The sequence below is a fragment of the Halichoeres trimaculatus genome, unplaced genomic scaffold, assembly GCF_033239565.1.
Source record: "Halichoeres trimaculatus isolate MK-OKI-2021-1 unplaced genomic scaffold, fHalTri1.1 fHalTri1_scaffold_11, whole genome shotgun sequence".
In the NCBI taxonomy this organism is placed as follows: domain Eukaryota; kingdom Metazoa; phylum Chordata; class Actinopteri; order Labriformes; family Labridae; genus Halichoeres; species Halichoeres trimaculatus.
Genome location: NW_027437189.1, coordinates 15,636,349 through 15,654,134, shown reverse-complemented (window position 1 = coordinate 15,654,134; position 17,786 = coordinate 15,636,349). Strand labels below are relative to the sequence as shown.

The window sequence follows — 17,786 nt, the reverse complement described above, 5'->3', positions numbered from 1 at the left end:
ATTTTTCAGCCTTATTCAAACCCTTCTCATTTATTCATGCATTCAACTCAGATACTTCATTCAGCCTTCAAAACATTCAGCCATCTCTGGAATTTCATAAAAAGATAACATGTCTTTATTACATTCAGACTTTCAAAAGATTCATTCATTAATTTCTTTTATCCATATTTCATGACAGGCTTATTCAGCATTCTGCATTCTGCATTCAGCAGTTCAGTACAAGCTGCTTCAGCCTTCTGCATTCACAATGCAATTTCTTCAGAAATTGCCCTTCTCATTACTTTGATATTTTTGTCTTATATTTTTTAGAAAAAACTGCCCTCCAAACAGGAACTCTTTCAAGAATAAATAATGTCCCCAGAACTTAATTCATACCCGTATCCCTTCATTGGGACTTGCTGAGTTCATCCAAAGGTTTTCAATCCCAGGGGAAAGTCCCTGAAGTGGAACTGAGCCCTTACATGATCTCATGGTGTCTTTTCTCACTGATTCATAAACCCCAGTCCAGAAGCCTACCACAAGAGGAAAGGAATATCTTTGTAAGTTAAGTGTTTTTATTTGTTTATTTGTTTTTTATTCCTGTAGTATATTCTGCATTTTAAAGTGGGAATCCTCACCACTCACCTTTCCCATGCAGTGACCTTTATAAAAATCCGTGATCTGTCTTTTCTTTTTTCTGACTCATCATTTTGTGCAAAGCATTCATCACGTGTCGGTGTGTATTTATGTGTAACTCATTGTTTCAGTTTCTGTGTCACAACTGCCCCCATGCACTGTAACGTGATCTTTTAGACCCATCCCTTCTTCCTCCTAAAATAACCCCTTCCCACAGACACTCAATGCACACACACACACACACACACACACACACACACACACACAGTGCACTGTACCACATTAGCACGTCTGTGGCTGTAAGTCAGAGTCAAACGCTCTGAAGGTGCCTGTGTGAGCTCTCATAAGCCCTGAGGATAATTGTGATTATTGGCGGCTGAACTGATCTCATTCACATTTTGGATGAGCCCTTTCTGCAGGATTCACCCTGCTCCTCTCTTTTACCATTACAAGATTAAATTACTCTTTATATAAGGTAGGTCACACCTTATATTAACAATCACTACTGTCTTTGTCTTTGCCATATATGGACAACAATAATTTCCCACTGAGAATGGATTAAACCCATAGTTGTAATGTTGCATCACTTCATTACTGCATTATGCCATATCATGCACATATAAGTCATTTGAAATCTGTGAAAAGTCATTTGAGCTACACAGAGTATTACAATTCTTTGATTAAAAAATAAAGTTTCACAGTAAAACTGACATAATGGTTAAAATGTAGTGATCTCATTTACGAAAAGCACTTTAAAATTACTGGCGGCTATTTTGAATTACCACCAGCTATTTACAGATTTTAGTCCGGCTTCTTTTTGGGGGCTGAAGAACAGGTGGTAGCACCAGCACCCAGCTTGATGTCACACACTTAACGTGCCTGTAATCTGCTGCTGAAGTGTTTCTGTGTGTGTGTGTGTGTGTGTGTGTGTGTGTGTGTGTGTGTGTGTGTGTGTGTGTGTGTGTGTGTGTGTGTGTGTGTGTGTGTGTGTGTGTGTGTGTGTGTGCGTGTGTATGCACGCTGTTTGATATCAGAATGAGTGTATTCCAACATGAGCAAAGAAGAGAAAACATGCAGGTATTGTTGTGTATTGTTAATGTGTGTGTGTGCCTTTCCCCTCAGTGAGGATGATGATGGTGAGCGATGACTGTCTGGTGGAGTGTAAGATCAGTGACGACAGTGAAGAAGATGAGTTAAAGATTCCTCCACCTCCCCCAGAGTTTGCATCCAAAGCCCCAACTCCAGCATCCAAACCTCCAACTCCTCCCACAACTCCTGCCACACCCACACCCACACCTCCACCTCCACCTCCAACTCCACCCACTCAGCCTGTCAACAGAGACCCTTATGGCATCAACCAGCATCTGAAGGTTCCACCTACTTATTTATCTCTCTAAATCCACAGTGTCACTGCAGCGTGGCACTGTGGCTGTAAAAACACAGAAATTTTGTCAGAAGTGGTAGCAGGGGGTGCAGCAGTCTAGGTCGCACCCCATGAGGTTCGCCCCCTGGGTTTGGGTCCGGTCTGTGGCCATGTCATTCCCCACACTCGTCCTGTTTCCATCTCTATCCTCTGTCCTATCCTCTCCAATTAAAGGCATGAAAAGCCCCCCAAAAAACTTTAAAAAGTGGTAGCAGTACCCCCAATACATCGTCTACATCAACTGACCTGATCAAAATTTCAAGACCAGTTGTAAGATTGCACAAATTTACATTTTTCACTGTTGGATCTTAAAAAGTTTTTAAGTACAGCTTCAAAATGCATTAAGAAAAAATGGTTGTGAGGCAAATAAAAAAAAACAGAGTTAGGAATCTCTTGAAACAACAATTAAATTGAAATTGCCAGCTCATCAGCTGATCAAAAGTTTAGAACTGCAGCCTTTAAAAGAATACACCTGTACGAAAATGTGGATCCAGTGTCATCATCTGACAGGCATTCAAATTGTCATGACCTCCTGGTAGCAAAGGCAAAAAAGCTTTCTTTCTTCCTCTTGCAACGTGCCATCGCTGCATCTGATAGGTCGGATGCAGTAAGACAGTCATTTTATTTCAAAAAAGATCCTGAGGTTTATGAAATAAAAGAGTTAAGTGGTAGACCCAAAAACATGTCAGCTACTCTGAGCCGGAGGATCTGGTTGGCTGCCCATCAAGACACGAGACAATCCTTCAAGGCTGTTACTGGTGCCGGCTGCAGCCCAATAACCATCAGCCAACTTTAAGAACAAAAAACTAATTCAAAGGCCTTGCCTTCAACACCAAAATGATCAACCACAGCAATGGAGCTACCCATTACTGAGTCATCTTTTTTATCCCTTGCTCTTTTTTCTCCTTTATTCTTTTTTTAAGCTATGGTCTTATTTTGATCTGCTGATGAACAGCCATTTCCATTTAATTGTTGTTGTCAATTAATTATGTGCTCTCTTTTTCTGTTTCATTATTTTTTTCTTTTCAGCATTTTTAAATTCTAATTATAACTCTTTTAAGATCCAACAGTGCAAAGTGTAAATTCATGTCATTTTTCAACTGGTCTTTACTGGTCTTCTGTTTTGATCAGGTGTCAAGAAACTACTGCTCTCCTTTCAGTCTTATCACACAATTATGTCAAGACTACACACCCATCTTTCCCAGTGTGGTAGACAGTCACTTGTCCTTGTCTCACTTGTTCTAAAGCACTCAAGTTAAGTAACTTAGGTTCTCACCACCTTCTGTCTTGCTCATGTTTTACAGGTGGAGGTCGATAAGGTGCTGGTGGATCCTTACTCACCTCACAGTAAAGACCTGGTGTGGCGTTACAGCACCGCTGGCTTTGAGAGGACTCGTGTTTGTACATACCGCTGCCTCACCTTGGTGTTTGCTGTGCCCTTTGCTCTCCTCTGTGGTATTGTCCTGGCTGTTCTTGCCTGTCTACATGTCTGGTACGCTCACACTATAAAAAAGCTCCTTCATGCAAATATACACATCAGTTTCTGAAACAGAAATATTCTCAGTGGCTCGTAAAATATGGTAAATTAGGAGATTATCTCCCCTCCTGTGTCTGTTCTGGCAGAGAGCAGAAGTCTTATTAACTTCCTTCATGTCTCTCTTTGTGTGTATCTCTGCAGGTTTTTGGTACCGTGCATACACCTGAGTTCCACCTTCCTTCCATGTGTGCGCTCTTTGTGTTACTGTGCAGTGAATGTTGTCATCTCTCCTTTCTGTACATCTCTCGCCCTCTGCTGCAGTCAAATCAACATTTTACTGTCAAAGAAAGAATGGCGTCCTGTCAAAGAGAAAGAAGCGGTTTGATAATTGTGAGATGGATGGAGTGTTGTGTGAAAGAATGAATGGCTGAGTGAATGAGGGAGGTGAGACTTGATGTGTTTTATTTTGCATTTTTTAATGTTTTTTATTCTGCAGTTCTGTAAAGCTAATGCTATGTATTTTTTTTTTTTTTTACACGTGAGCCACATATTATTATCATTGTCTTTATGTCTAGAAATAGTCTCAATAGACCTACAAATAAATGTAGTTCTAAATGAAATGTATGAATGTTTTGATATAATTACTGACAAATCTGTCATGTGTCATGTTGCTTTTGTGCCCTTGTCTTAAGGTCAGGATTCAACATTTTTGTACCAATGAGATATACTTTTGAAAGCCATTTTACTGAATGCAGGAATATAAAAAGAGAGAAAACATACTTAAGAAATTGCTAAGCTGGATCATACAAGATTTTTTTTTCAAAGTGGCTATATTTATGTATTTTATTAAAGTGGAGAAGAGTTATAATTTTGTAAAAGTTCATGTGTACAGTACACAGTTTACAGTGTATTTGGTACTGCAGCTTGGCCAATGATCTGCATCTGTATCAACAGGTTCTGAGAGCCCTTCAGGTGGCTTTTGGCAAACTTTAAGTGGGCTGCTATGTGCCTTATACCAAAGAGTGGCTTCCATTCAGATTTCTGCAGAGGTGGTTGTTTTTCTGGAGGGTTCTTTTCTCTCCACAGAGAACCGCTGGAACCCTGACAGGTGACCATCAGGTTGACCCCTGACCAAGGTCCTTCCCTCGAACCGCTCACTTTAATGGGCAGCCAGCTGTAGGAAGAGCCCTGGTGGTTTTGAACCTCTTCTATTTACAGATGATGGAGCCCACCGTATTCATTGGGACCTTTAAAGCAGCAGAAATGTTTCTGTACCCTTCCCCAGATTTGTGCCTCAAGACAAACCTGACTTCGAGGTCTACTAACAAACCCTTTGACTTAAATCTTGGTTTTGCTCTGACATGGACTGTCACCTGTAGGACCTTATATAAGCAAGTCTGTGCCTTTTCTAAATCATGAACAATCAACTGAAGTTATCATTGGAGTGCTTATTTACATGTGATGTCTATATATTATATTCAATAAATTTGCAAAAACCGGGGGGGGGGGGGGGGGGGGGGGGGGGGTCACCTTGTTGTGTCACCTTGTTGTTATGGGGTGCTGTGTGTAGAAATTTTGAGGGGGGGGGAATTGTATCTGAAATCAACCTTCTTTAAAAAATATTATTGGAAGTGGGAAGTATCAGAAAAGGATATTGGATTTTGTTTAAGGGTATGATTTAACAGGGGGAAAAATAATCTTTGTTGTGTTTGTAAGTCATTTTCGTTCCATTTTGGCATATTTTCCCTTTTTCTCTCTGTTTGGGTTCTTTCTTATAATCTTTTTTAAGCGTGCTTCCTCGATGTAAGTCACATTGGTGTTTAACACTTAGGAAATCAAATAATTAAAAATGTTAGTGTTAAAAAAATCACGTTATTTCTGTGAGTCCATGGGTTTTTGTAATTCCGAGGTTTTTTGAAAACGTGAAGGCATCACAAGTAATACCCAGAATGCACTTCGACGCAGCCATTTTTCTTGTTGTGGCTGTCGTGTTTGGACCCCTACCTCCACACTTGTGGATAAATTTGTGTTTTCCTTTGAAAAACAATCAAACTTTCAGGTGTTTGGGTCTTTAAACTTTGAGTCAGCAAACATCGACATAAAGACGAGAACATGGCGCAGTACAAAGGAGCAGCTAGCGAGGCCGGCAGAGCCATGCAGCTGATGAAGAAACGAGAGAAAGAAAGAGAGCACCTCGAACAGCTGAAGCAGAAGATCGCTGAGGTTTGTAACTTTTTATTCTTGGGGTGGACAGAAAATACAAAAGCTATAAAACCATTTTTTTCTTGGATTTTCCCAAGTGCCGGAGTCTGCGGATCGAGAACTCACGGATCACCAAATACTTCATGTTCCGTTTGTAACAGACCACCTTTAATACTGTAATCTAGTCGCAAATTAAACATTACCTTAACCGAAAATGTTACTAGACAGCGTCACAAATGTGTGATCTCAAAACAGTGGTCTTGAAACCCCAGCCTCCGACCCCTGCAGCTACACAATTGTGAAGCACGTATTTATACAGTGATGCACTATCTCCACCCAAGATCAAGTTATAATGTGTTCATAGTATTATTAAAACATCACATCTAATCTGCACCCAGACATGTCTGCTGTCACTTTTCATCACCTTTAAACCATCAAAAAAATAATAATAATAATTTCCCTGAGTTAATTTACACCTGAGCTTGAAAATGTCTGCCTGGACTGTTTGGCTTTTCTGACCATATAAAGGTCAGAAAAGTGTTCTGTGAGTAAGTGCTTTGGCCCATATGTCAGGACTATTTAGAAGTAACTGCATGTTGTTTGAGTTTATAACAGTCTAAAATTAAGAAAAACACACAAAAATGATATTATAGAGGTTTTATTGAAGCAAATAGAACTATCAAACTACAGTATTAACTTCAAATTTGAATAATAAAAAACACATATCTACACTAATGATTATGAGTCTCTGTCTCCTATTTTGTAAAAAAATAAAAAATAAAAAAAATGTATCTGACCGCATCACCAAAACCTCCAGCATCCCCACACAAGCCACTTGAGGATGACTTCTCCTCGTCATGAGACAAACTTAAAATAGTGGAGAAAAATATTCAGCTGGTCACGCTTGCTGTCTAGCACAAACAAAGCATGGCACATTGTTCTTCAAAGGTTAGCGCACTAAATGAACTTTAAAAAATACATGCACACACAGATTTGGTTCAGTATTCTGAAATAACACAATAATAATGTGCCATATTATGTGGTGTGCAACGCTAACACATAGGAAGTACAAACATAGCATGGTACTCTGTCCTAAAAAACCACCCTCTATGTAAGTTGAACTATGCACATATTGTACAAATAAGACTTGGTACACCGTTCTGAAAAAGTCACCACACACAACAGATTTCAATCTATACATACAATCAAGTGTTGAAACAACAAATTTGATAAAGAGAGCCAACCCAATCTAACGTTTCCTTTTTGGATGAAGCTTCTTTTTGTTTTTTTATTTGTTTGTTTGTTTTTCTTTTTTTGACAAACTCGGCTCCTTTTATGTATTCACAGGCTACCACACATTGGCTGAAAGAGCAGCATCCAAGCTTTCAATTTCAAGCTTGGAATTTTTCCAATTGTGCAAACTTTTTAGTATTAACTGTCATTCGAAGTGTGTTTGTACAAATGTGTCAGGGCTAAAATCTGGAATTAAAGGGTTAAACACAGAGATGGTCAGTCAATTTGATTTGATGTTTTGAAAAGAACTTTGATTTCTTTTTGTACGCTTTTTAATACTAGTTTAAGGTCATAGATATACTTTGTTTAACAGTTCAGAAATTAAATCATGACCAGGAAAGAGGTTGGTTTCGACCAAAAGTGCCACAACACATTAGAGCATAAAATAGAATTTGTATTTAAAACATTGTGATTTATATTATTAATAAGAAGTGGTCCCAGCATTGACCCCTGAAGCACACCAGTAGTTACTACACACACTTTACTGCATCACATTATATATATCAAAAATCAGTATCATATCAAGTATGATGCCAAAGAATAAATAAATAAATAAATAAATATGTATGGTGCCAAAAAAATCCAAGACATATTACCTTTCATGACACAGAAAGGTACCTTTTCACAGCATATTGCATAAAATGTTCCTTGCATTAAGAGCAGATCCCCTGTGTAAAGTGTACAGAGCATCTTTCAGAGGGCTGCTATTTGTTTTAAGGAGCCACTAGATGTCGCTGTTTGATGTAAAACTTCAAAGTTTTGAATCTTTATTTGGGAAGAAATAGCAAAACATCCTCTGAGTTTTATAAGATTTTAGCCACTCGTCACTTCATTTCATTTAGTAATTTAGTTTTTTTATATCTTTCGGTAAAATGAGCTGTATTACTCTTGATACAGGATTATGAGACTCTGCCCCCCAGTACTGTGTAAAAGAATCACAGGCCTAATGTTTTAGCTAAGATGTGGTTGTTATTTTATAATATGGTGAGTTAATTATGTGTCATAGAAGGATCGTCATCTTGCTGTCCTGTAATGTCTTAAAATGTGTTAAGCATGTTTTAATAACGCTGTCGTGTGTTTGTGTTTTCAGGACAACATGGTGAAGTCCAACATTGATAAGAAATTTTCGGCTCATTATGACGCTGTTGAGGCAGAACTCAAATCCAGCACTGTTGGTAAGTGTATATCTTGTTGTTCATATACCCTGCTTTTAAGAAATACTACTACTTGCTCACATTTTTACAACAGCAGACAAAGTTTGCCATTAAAAGTTATTTTCTGGTTGCAAAAAAATATTTTTTTCTGATAGATTTTGTAGCTGTAGTTGACAGATGTCCATTGGCGTTCACGAAACAAATTCATCCTGCTTTTATAAAGCCCTGAAGTCTACAGTTAAAGTGTTGTTATTGAAACCTAAAAGTCAGCATAATTTTGAATCACTGCAGGAACTTGTGATTTTGACATGCTATATGTAATAACACATCTATGAGAACATTGTGACTTCATTCTTGTTTGACTTTTGTGCCTCAATCAGGTCTGGTCACTCTAAATGACATGAAGGCAAAGCAGGAGGCGCTGGTGAAGGAGAGAGAAAAACAGCTGGCTAAGAAGGAGCAGTCAAAGGAACTCCAGCTGTGAGTTATTTCCACTGACCCTCAGCATCACCTCAAGTTAGGTTGAGGTGGTGACTAAGAGCATGGGGCTCTTTATTAAACTGATTGATCAGAGGTCTTAACAACTGAATACACAGACTAATCATCTATTGATGGTCCAGTTAACAGACGTCATCAAAACAAAACCAAACAGAAAGAAATCATCTGTACTGCAGATAATCTCCAGGCTCTGTTTCAATGTTTCCTGGTCGATGGACACGTCAGTTTGTTGTTGCACATCTGGCATTAACGTGTGTCTGATCAGCAAACAGCACTTTAATTTATCCAGATTTGGATAGAAATGATGATTAAAAATGATATAAAGTTGTTCATTGAATGAATTGAATGAATTCCCCCCTAAGGCTCTTGGAAGCTTCCTCGATACATAGGAAAGATTCGTTTTTCTTCATTGGGGGGTCTGTATGCTTAATCATTCTGTGTTTACTTATTAGCTGGTATGGAAACCGACTAAGGTTAATCAGGAAGAACAATTACAAAAAACGTATAGTGTTGTTCAAAACTGTTGACTTTCATATGTTTCTCATTTAAAAGGTGTGCAGGCAGAGGGAGAGATCATTTTTATAGGAGGATTAAAAACTCCGACACAGCTCCATATTCTGTGTGGTCCTTTTTTGATAATTTATGGACCATCATGTCTTGTATATAAAGGGCTCTGCTAAACCTAAGATTGAGGGGACTCTGAGGACTTTTTGTCCACCTGCTTCTAACTGTTTCCATGTTTCCCTCTCATTTAAAACAAGCACTTCTCAAATTCCAGTACGTTGTCCTTACATGCACCAATGCTGCTCTCCCAGCTGTTGTAGTAAATAATCCACTTTAGTTGGAACAGGATGGAGAAACATTCTTGTAGTTTTCCTTTGCCAAAGAAAACTGTCATAACCAGGCAGTCCTAGAAAACAAAACAGTGAACTTAGCTCAGCCTGAGGTCACAACACGCACAGCAGAACCAAGATAAAAGACAGCCCCTCTCTAGGAGCCTGGAGAAACCCTCACCCCTTGTTCTTGACTTCTTGGCTTACTAAACTGTGTCTTATGTTTAAGGCTGCAGAGAAAGAAGGCTGTGGACAAAAAAAATACATTAAACATGTTCGAATAATAGTTTTGTGACAGTCATGGCCATCGTTATCAGTACTTTACTCTCACCTTTTTCTGACTCAAGTTGGTGATATTTTGTTTTCCTGTTTGCAGGAAGCTGGAGAAGCAGAAGGAGAAGAAGAGAAAGGAAGAACAGAAAAGGAAGATAGCCAGTTTATCCTTTAATCCTGAAGACGAAGGTGAAGAGGAAGAGGAAAATGAAGAGGAGGAGCTGGATTGTGAGTATAAAAGAAATAAGGTTGTGAGCACCATTTCTTCTTTTACCTCAGAGCACAGATCTTCAACAGGGGGCCGGCAGCCCATAGGGGGTTGGTGGAGGTACTGCAAGCTGAATTGTGAACTCTCTACATACTTTTTATCAAACTGAAAAAAATAAACTCTAATAAACTCAAACTGATTCTTTGCTGTAGAATCTGGTATTGCTAAAGCAAAAACACAAAAGTTTGGCCCAGATAGTACCCAAAGGGAGGTTACCAAGCGCCTTACATCACCTGAAGTCTTGTTTTCGTATCCAGTGACAATACCCTAGAAAATGCCTGGAGGGTTGATTGTAAACTTTTTGTTCTGTGCTGATATAAAAAACAGTGTTTGAAAGGCTTATTATCAAGGTTTTCTTTGTCTTATAGACGCTACTGTCAAGAAAAAGAAACTGGGGAAAAACCCAGACGTGGACACAAGTTTCCTGCCTGACCGAGACAGAGAGGTGAGTTGGATGTAAATCATTTATGTTACAGAAAGGTGGATTGGGCTTTTTTAAGGCCTCTGTGGCTCCCCATTTTAGCTTTACATGATTTACAGCTAAAAATGAATAATAATAAATTCCTCTTCTTCCTACACTTGTATTTCAGAAACTCTTACTTTAGCTTCTGTCTGAAATACTTTTGTTTTGGCTGCTGTCCCTTTAAGGCTCTCTGATAAACGAACCCCCTTCTATCTGATCGATATGGGCAGACCTTGGTGATTGACGCCTGCCCCTCCAACGTGTCATGAACAAGTTGGGAGATCCTTATCTTTCCGCAGCTTTGTCACTTTATATCCACAACACAAAGTATGGCCAGGTCAAGTCCAACACAAGCCAATCAGTTTCCAGAGTTGACCTTTTGAGTTCAAGGCCCTATTTCATCTCCTGGACACTGCTGAGCTGCCATCAGTGCTGAGTCCTCATTCTGCATCTCAAAATTCACTGATGCATATCTCTAGGTCCACATATTTCATCTGTTTACATCAGTGAGGAAAAACATGAAAATGCCCCAGAGGGATTAGTCAAGTGTGATTTTATAAGACAGGTAATGACGTACTAATGTGGCGCCTCCTTTATCTGGCAAGCAGCAAAGAAACGCACTAACCACTCATGATGAGGGCAAGAAAAAACTTGTGAAAACCTGGGTAACCTGATGTATTTTTTCATTCCTCCTTCTCAGGTGTATTTCTTCCAAACAGATAGACTCTGTGGTGATTAATCTTGCACAACAAATATATTAAAAACTTTTTTCCATGTTACGCTTGTGGTTAGAGGTTTTACACATCATTTAATAAGGCTGTCCATGTAGTTGATACAGTGGTTGTGAATCTTTAAAAAGCTCCCTTCTCTTGCTTATCAGATCTGTAATAGTGTTATTTTTATTTTACCCTGTCCCTTATCAAACAAAAAAACTTTTCTCCTCTGCATTTTCCCTGTTTGTTTCATATACTTGTGTTTAGGAGGAGGAGAATCGTCTCAGGGAGGAGCTCAGGCAGGAATGGGAGCTCAAACAGGAGAAAATTAAGAGTGAGTGTTAATCAAATCAGCTTCACCTTCCACCTGTGTTTATGAACATACAAATCTACGCTTATAATAACTCCTAAAATTGAGCATGTATCTTTGTCCTCAGGTGAGGAGATTGAAATCACTTTCAGCTACTGGGATGGCTCTGGACATCGTAAGACTGTCAAGGTACAACATGAGGAGGCTTAATGCTAGTTTCCTGTTTTGGTTTCTGAAAGACTGCAAGAAAAATTCCTCTATGGAAACTCTTCAAAGAGCTGATAGAAGAGTCTTTTTAGTATATGTAACATGTTATGTTGGATTCCAGGGGTCTCAAACTCCAATTACCCACGGGCCTCTGAGCACCCACTTCAGATGTTCACAAGGAAAAAAAAAGGAGAAGAAAAGTACAACTGTTTGGGCAACAGTACTTCTCAAAATAAATTATTTGACAGTCATGTTTGGCTTTTCTTGCCAAATGCTTTCTGCCAGATACCTGGAAGCACTTCTTCTCAGGCAGTTTGGTCACATTTGCTGCGAGGGCAGTGGCAGATGAAGCCCTCAGCTCTTTCTTTAGCTGTGCAGCTTGTTGTGTCCACTCATCTCCCTGGTACTTTACATACTGCTCCGCATCTTAATTTAAAAAATGCCTTAGGGGGTTATACTTCTTAAGGAAGGCAACTTTCTGTTTGCAGTTGATATAGATGTAATTCCCCCTGTGCTCCACAGAAATAACCATTCCCCCAGCAGACTTGGCCATGAAGGCGTCGGGTTGGGTTTCACTTTAAATTGATAACAAGTTGTGGGCTTTATGAAATCGTTCCACAGGCCATGAGTTTGAGACCCCTGTAGAAACCCCTACAGAAACACAGTATTCCTCTCTTTAAGCCTTGTTTCACTTTGTGTGCATGTGTTTTCCTTGCAGATGAAGAAAGGAAACACCATCCAGAACTTTCTGCAAAGAGCCCTGGAGGTCCTTAGGAAAGACTTCAGTGAGCTCAGGTGAGCCATTGAGGCAAAAGAAGGCTTAACTTCTTTAAAGAATGGAGAAGTATCTCTCATAAAAAATGTGATTTTTCACACTCTTTCAGAGTGTTTATGTGCTACTCTTTCTGCTACTCTTTCAAAGTTATTTTATCCGAAGAGACTGTAATGACTTTCCATGTGATCTTGAAAAAGTCTCCTTTCTAGATTTACGCCTGTTCACTATCCACACTTTTTAAAGTCAGCGCCAATATAGGTTATTCCTGAATGCTATTTCTTAGCTTCCTGATTGGTTCGAGCAGAATCGGATTGATTTACAGCACATCTACGTCTCTATGATAATACCATGCTGGCTGACAAAGTTTAGTAGTGAGAAGAGAGATCTGTGTTTTTCTCTGCTGACAGTGGATAGAGCAGGAAACAGGGTGAGAGTTGGGAGGCTGGATTTGAACCCAAGCCCCCCACTGAAGGGCTGACGTCATGGGGTGCGACCTGAACTGCAAGGCCATATCTGCACCTCACATATGCCTGATTTGACACCCAGCAAAAAATACAGAACTCCAAGGTGGTTTATTTTGCTAGGTTTAAATTTGAAGTAGGGATGCACTTGTCCAACTTTCTGGTTCTGATACCTGGGCTTTTGGTATCAATCAATTCCTATACCAGTGTTAAATAAGAACATGAAAATCCCATTGTGAGATAAGAATGGTAATGTTTGGGTAAAAGGCAAAAAAAGATGTTAATATTAATTAAAAATATCAAATACTGGCATGTTTACCAGCACAAAAAAAGCTTCAGTGTATAAAGAAATTAACATTCAATTGAAAACTTGTATACCCTGTCGACTTATAACTGATAGCGGTGTGTGACAGAGGGAAGAGCAGAGTCACTCACCAGGCAGGAAGAATCACAAATGGAGCTGCGAACAAACAAACTTGAATGTTTCCACATGTTGTGTGGAGGTCTGCTCGCAATATGGTGTTCTTGCTGTGGATTTTCCTGAGAAACAATCAGAAGAAATAAATTCTTATTTATTTTCATTAGTTAGTTTTTTTTTTTTTTCTATTGCACTCACTCATAACTTCATCTCAATGTCCAACAACCACCACTGCTCTTTATCCCTCAAAGCGGCTTCAAGTTAAAAATTTGACTGACACTCTCTTTTCTCAGGCTTGTGTGCTTTTTGATACCGTTAAATGTGAAAATATCACAGTCAAACTTTAGGTCAACTTTTGTTGCGCCTGCCTCTGTCTTTTCTGCGAAATCATGTTAAATCTTGAGTAACAAAATATCCAGACCTAAATGCGAAATGTGCATGTGTCTTTGTTCGTGGTTGTGTGTATGTATGTGTGTGTGTGTGTGTGTGTGTGTGCAGGTCTGCTGGGGTGGAGCAGCTGATGTACATCAAAGAGGATCTGATAATCCCACATGTAAGTATTGTGTGTGTACATAAGTAACTCCCTGTGTATTCACAGCTTAACTCAGCTTTACTGTGTTTCATTAATGTGTTTGTTTTGCCATCTCTTTACCTTATCGTTTAACTGATGCGGCTGATTTAACACCTCCAACTGATGTGTTTGTTTTGTATATTCACGCTGGGTGCACAAGTATCCTTAAGACAAAAACAGTTGAGGTGAAACATTGCTTACGGTAATCAAAAAAATAAATTTGGGAGTCTAAAGAGTCCATGAACATTCAAAAAGATTTACTAGGTTCACAGACTACCTCTGTAATGATTGACGTGACTTCATATGTGTTTTTTTTTATCAATATCTGTATTTCTTCACTCTCGGTCTGTTTGTCTCTTTCAGCACCACAGTTTTTACGACTTCATTGTGACCAAGGCCAGAGGCAAATCTGGTTGGTGAACATTGGTGTTAATATAACTTTGATTTGTTTTCAGTCATTGTTTTTGATGCAGTATATAAAGTCAGTTCCTCCCTTATTAACTTTGTTCATCTCTTTTCTACAGGCCCTCTTTTTAGCTTTGACGTCCATGACGACATTCGGCTGGTGAATGATGCCACTGTGGAGAAAGACGAGGTTAGGATTACATTTTCAAGACCAGCAAGAGATTGTTAGAGAGATCATATGTAGCATTAGCCTGCATGCTAACTAATAAAAAATATAGTGTCTCATCATTTGAGGACAGTTAAAACAATTCTGTTCCAGCTTTTAGCCGTGGCTTTTGGTAAAAATGCTGAAGATGGTGGTTGTGAAACTGAATTTAAGAAACAGTAATGCCTCTTCATGACTTATAATTGTACCATCAGCAGTGAGACTGAGTTATAAGATGGGTTGATTCACTTTAAACCCATATTTCCGGTCATGCAAAAAAGTATGCATAATCAGTCAGTCCATCTTTCTTCATATGGAAGCAAATCGCATTTTCCAAAAACATGAACATGCCTAGACCTGTTAATTTAAATTAACTGAGACCTCACATCAAGACAGGGTAAAAAGTCTTATCTCATCTGAATCCACCATGAGCACTTTGCAGCATGCAGCAAGTTTACAATTGCAAAGAAAAACTTCCCTTTAACAGGCAGAATCCTCGAGCAGAACCAGACAATAACACAGGTGTCCTAAGGGTCACATGATCATCCTTTGTCTTGACGGACAGCCAATTGGATCCTCTGAAAGGAAATATTTTTGGGGTCTCCCAGTTAACTTTTTTCTTCCACCTTTGACCCTTGAGATCTTTTGAGAAACTCAAAATTACTGTCTAATTGCGTCCAATCTCAGCAGCGATGGCAGATTGTGAGAGGCCTTACTTATGCAGCTGAACAATCTGACCACTTTCAAAGACAGAAAGCTTGCTTTGCCTTCGCCATCAGGAAGTCATGGCAGTGTGAAAACCTGACAAGAAATTATATAGAATCCACCTTTTTGTACGTAATTTGGCAGGTGTGTATATAAGCTTGTACAGAACCATTTAAGCAGAGATACCCTTACATTTATTCTACAAATACACAGGTAACCCCTCCCTCCCTCCCCCTTGGCCCGGCTCATTGCTAGAAATTAATGCACATGAATGTGAGATAGGTTGCCTCTTGTTTATATGCAGATTTAAAAACACGTTCTCTACCTCAAATAAACCTTCCCAGTCAGTATGTGGTTTAAAAAGATTGCAGACTGTAAAATGAGCCAACGGCAGCTGAAAGATGTCTCCTCCATCCTCACTGTGTCATATTTAGAGTCACTTTCCTCAGTTTCTGTGCAGCACAACAACATCCTGGTAACAAATCAAGAGATACAAGTAAATCAACACAAAGGTGTTGAACAATTGAAAAAAAAAATTAAAAAACACCAGTGACCTGTAGTAAAATGTCCTGTAACGTCTACTGTGATGCTGTTTGAAAGCCCTGTCCCTATTAACCCAGGTGTGCTTTATTATCTCAGTCTCACGCAGGTAAAGTGGTGCTGAGGAGCTGGTATGAGAAGAACAAACACATCTTTCCTGCGAGCCGCTGGGAGCCGTATGATCCAGAGAAGAAATGGGACAAATACACGGTGAGAGCTGTTTGCATGTGCTCAGTTCCCCTCCTGGATAATTCCATCCAATGTTCAATCTGTTCCTTAAAACAAGGGAAACAACTGGGATGTATTTCCTGTTAAATCAATATCTAATTTCCATGACAAATTGATGATTAGCTTTCAAAGATTAATAATGTCATGCAGATATTTAGTGGCGACTCAAAGGCAGCTGGAGTTGCAACATCGTCTGCAGCTGCAACCCAACAGGCATCTTCAGTTCTTTTACATTTTGAGGAATTTAACCTCTCTGAGTGACTCTGACCTCTCTCAAATCTCACTGTCATGTTTCTCCGTTGGGGTGAGAGGCCTGAGGGTTCACAGATGAAGTGTAAAGGCAGTTTTTGAGTCCAGTAAGAGCAGCAAAATGAGAGGTGGCGAGGAGAACGGAGAGGCATGCTGTCATTTACCACAAGACTGGAAGATAACTTACTGTATAATTCACTGTGTACTCATGTGGTGGTTTCTTTATGATAACTGACACACGTGAACAAAAGCCTAATGTTGTGGTCCAAGAGTTGCATTTGTGAAAAAGGATTTAAAGGGTTTTTAAAGTTACATAAGTATTAAATTTGTAATGGTGTTCGGATGTAAATATTTAACAATAAGTTTGGTAATTGTACTTTTACAGATCTGAACTCTAAGTACATTACAGTAGTGAGAAGTAGAATACAGTGTGACGGCATGGTTTCAGGTCAGACTGGTGTTTTATTGGTCTGTGGAGAGAGGCAGTCTATCTGTAAATTACCTGTCAGACAGGTGTCTGGACGCCTCATAAATTTTTTTCTCACTGCGTGCCAAAGGAAAATTGTTCATAAGAGTGTTTTTCTCACCCATGGCCTGAGTTTAAAAGATCCATGCTGGATATCCAACTAATCCCTGGTCTTAAGTTTTCGAGAACATCTCCGGGAAAACTTCTGATCTGTGCACCACATTGGATTTTATTTTCCCTAGTTTGAATTCTGCCTCCAAGACATAATCTGTTTGAGGCACAACATTGTGTTGGTGAGAGTATTTCCTGCATGTGGTCAAAAGATCCAGAGCTAATTTTTCTTTATTCTCTAAAGCGTGACCCTGAATGTCCCCATGTTGGATTTAAGGATGCATCTTCAAAGGCACATGGCGAGCTCATGTGAATCTAAAATGATCTGCGCTCTGAACCTGTGTTTAACTTCTTTACAAATGTTTCATGAAACTATTAAAAGAATGATCTTTAATCATCCACACGGTGAAACTGGATGAACAGCTCTTTGTGAGCGGCGCCATTGAGCGCTGAAGAGAATCTTCCCCAGCATGGTGAAGCTGCCAACTTCTACTCGGGCACGCCATGACAGAGCAGCAGTTTATCCAGACACCTGGCACATACAAACTGTTCTCTGAAGTGTGATCATTACAAAATAGCTGCAATCTAATCAGAGTTTTCAGTTAATCTGATCTAATCATTTCCAGGAGACATGATGTGGGAACACAAGTTTTCATGTTCTGTTTTGACCTGTGTTTAATCCTTCTACACTGATCTCTTAATTTTTTGGTTTTATTTTACAGATCCGGTGAAACTGCTGTCTCCTCCACTCTCTGGGATCCCCTGGGCAAACTTTTTGATGTATATTTGCAGCCTATTTTAATCCATGTACCACACTGTATCAAGCTTTGGGAGAAGATTTGAGTAGTCATTTCAAACGCTAGTTGTTCCAAATGAGTTTAGATTAATATGTTTGTTTTCTTCGTGTATATAGCTCATAAATG

At 39.3% G+C, this 17,786-nt stretch overlaps 2 protein-coding genes across 2 annotated transcripts; both read left to right on the top strand.

Moving 5' to 3' along the window:
- Positions 1 to 1,742: 1,742 nt before the first annotated feature.
- Positions 1,743 to 3,900, top strand: LOC141798863 (caveolin-2-like). Its single transcript, XM_074680753.1, has 3 exons — positions 1,743 to 1,985; positions 3,343 to 3,530; positions 3,717 to 3,900. Exons 1-3 carry the CDS (start codon positions 1,743 to 1,745, stop codon positions 3,898 to 3,900), a joined length of 615 nt encoding a protein of 204 aa, XP_074536854.1.
- A 1,563-nt stretch (positions 3,901 to 5,463) lies between these two features.
- On the top strand, positions 5,464 to 17,743 carry fam50a (family with sequence similarity 50 member A). Its single transcript, XM_074682219.1, has 13 exons — positions 5,464 to 5,738; positions 8,101 to 8,185; positions 8,545 to 8,644; positions 9,872 to 9,996; positions 10,405 to 10,481; positions 11,480 to 11,546; positions 11,650 to 11,711; positions 12,448 to 12,524; positions 13,882 to 13,936; positions 14,318 to 14,366; positions 14,479 to 14,549; positions 15,909 to 16,019; positions 17,586 to 17,743. The coding sequence occupies exons 1-13, from the start codon at positions 5,628 to 5,630 to the stop codon at positions 17,592 to 17,594; spliced, it is 999 nt and encodes a 332-aa protein (XP_074538320.1). The 5' UTR covers positions 5,464 to 5,627; the 3' UTR covers positions 17,595 to 17,743.
- Positions 17,744 to 17,786: the final 43 nt, after the last annotated feature.

Bases quoted from the DNA above. Each gene is read 5' to 3' on its own strand.
- LOC141798863 (XM_074680753.1), top strand. From the start codon at position 1,743: ATGATGATGGTGAGCGATGACTGTCTGGTGGAGTGTAAGATCAGTGAC. The intron at 1,986-3,342 runs GTTCCACCTACT...CATGTTTTACAG, and splicing joins GCATCAACCAGCATCTGAAG to GTGGAGGTCGATAAGGTGCT. The intron at 3,531-3,716 runs GTACGCTCACAC...GTATCTCTGCAG, and splicing joins CTTGCCTGTCTACATGTCTG to GTTTTTGGTACCGTGCATAC.
- fam50a (XM_074682219.1), top strand. From the start codon at position 5,628: ATGGCGCAGTACAAAGGAGCAGCTAGCGAGGCCGGCAGAGCCATGCAG. The intron at 8,186-8,544 runs GTAAGTGTATAT...TGCCTCAATCAG, and splicing joins ACTCAAATCCAGCACTGTTG to GTCTGGTCACTCTAAATGAC. The intron at 13,937-14,317 runs GTAAGTATTGTG...TGTCTCTTTCAG, and splicing joins AGGATCTGATAATCCCACAT to CACCACAGTTTTTACGACTT.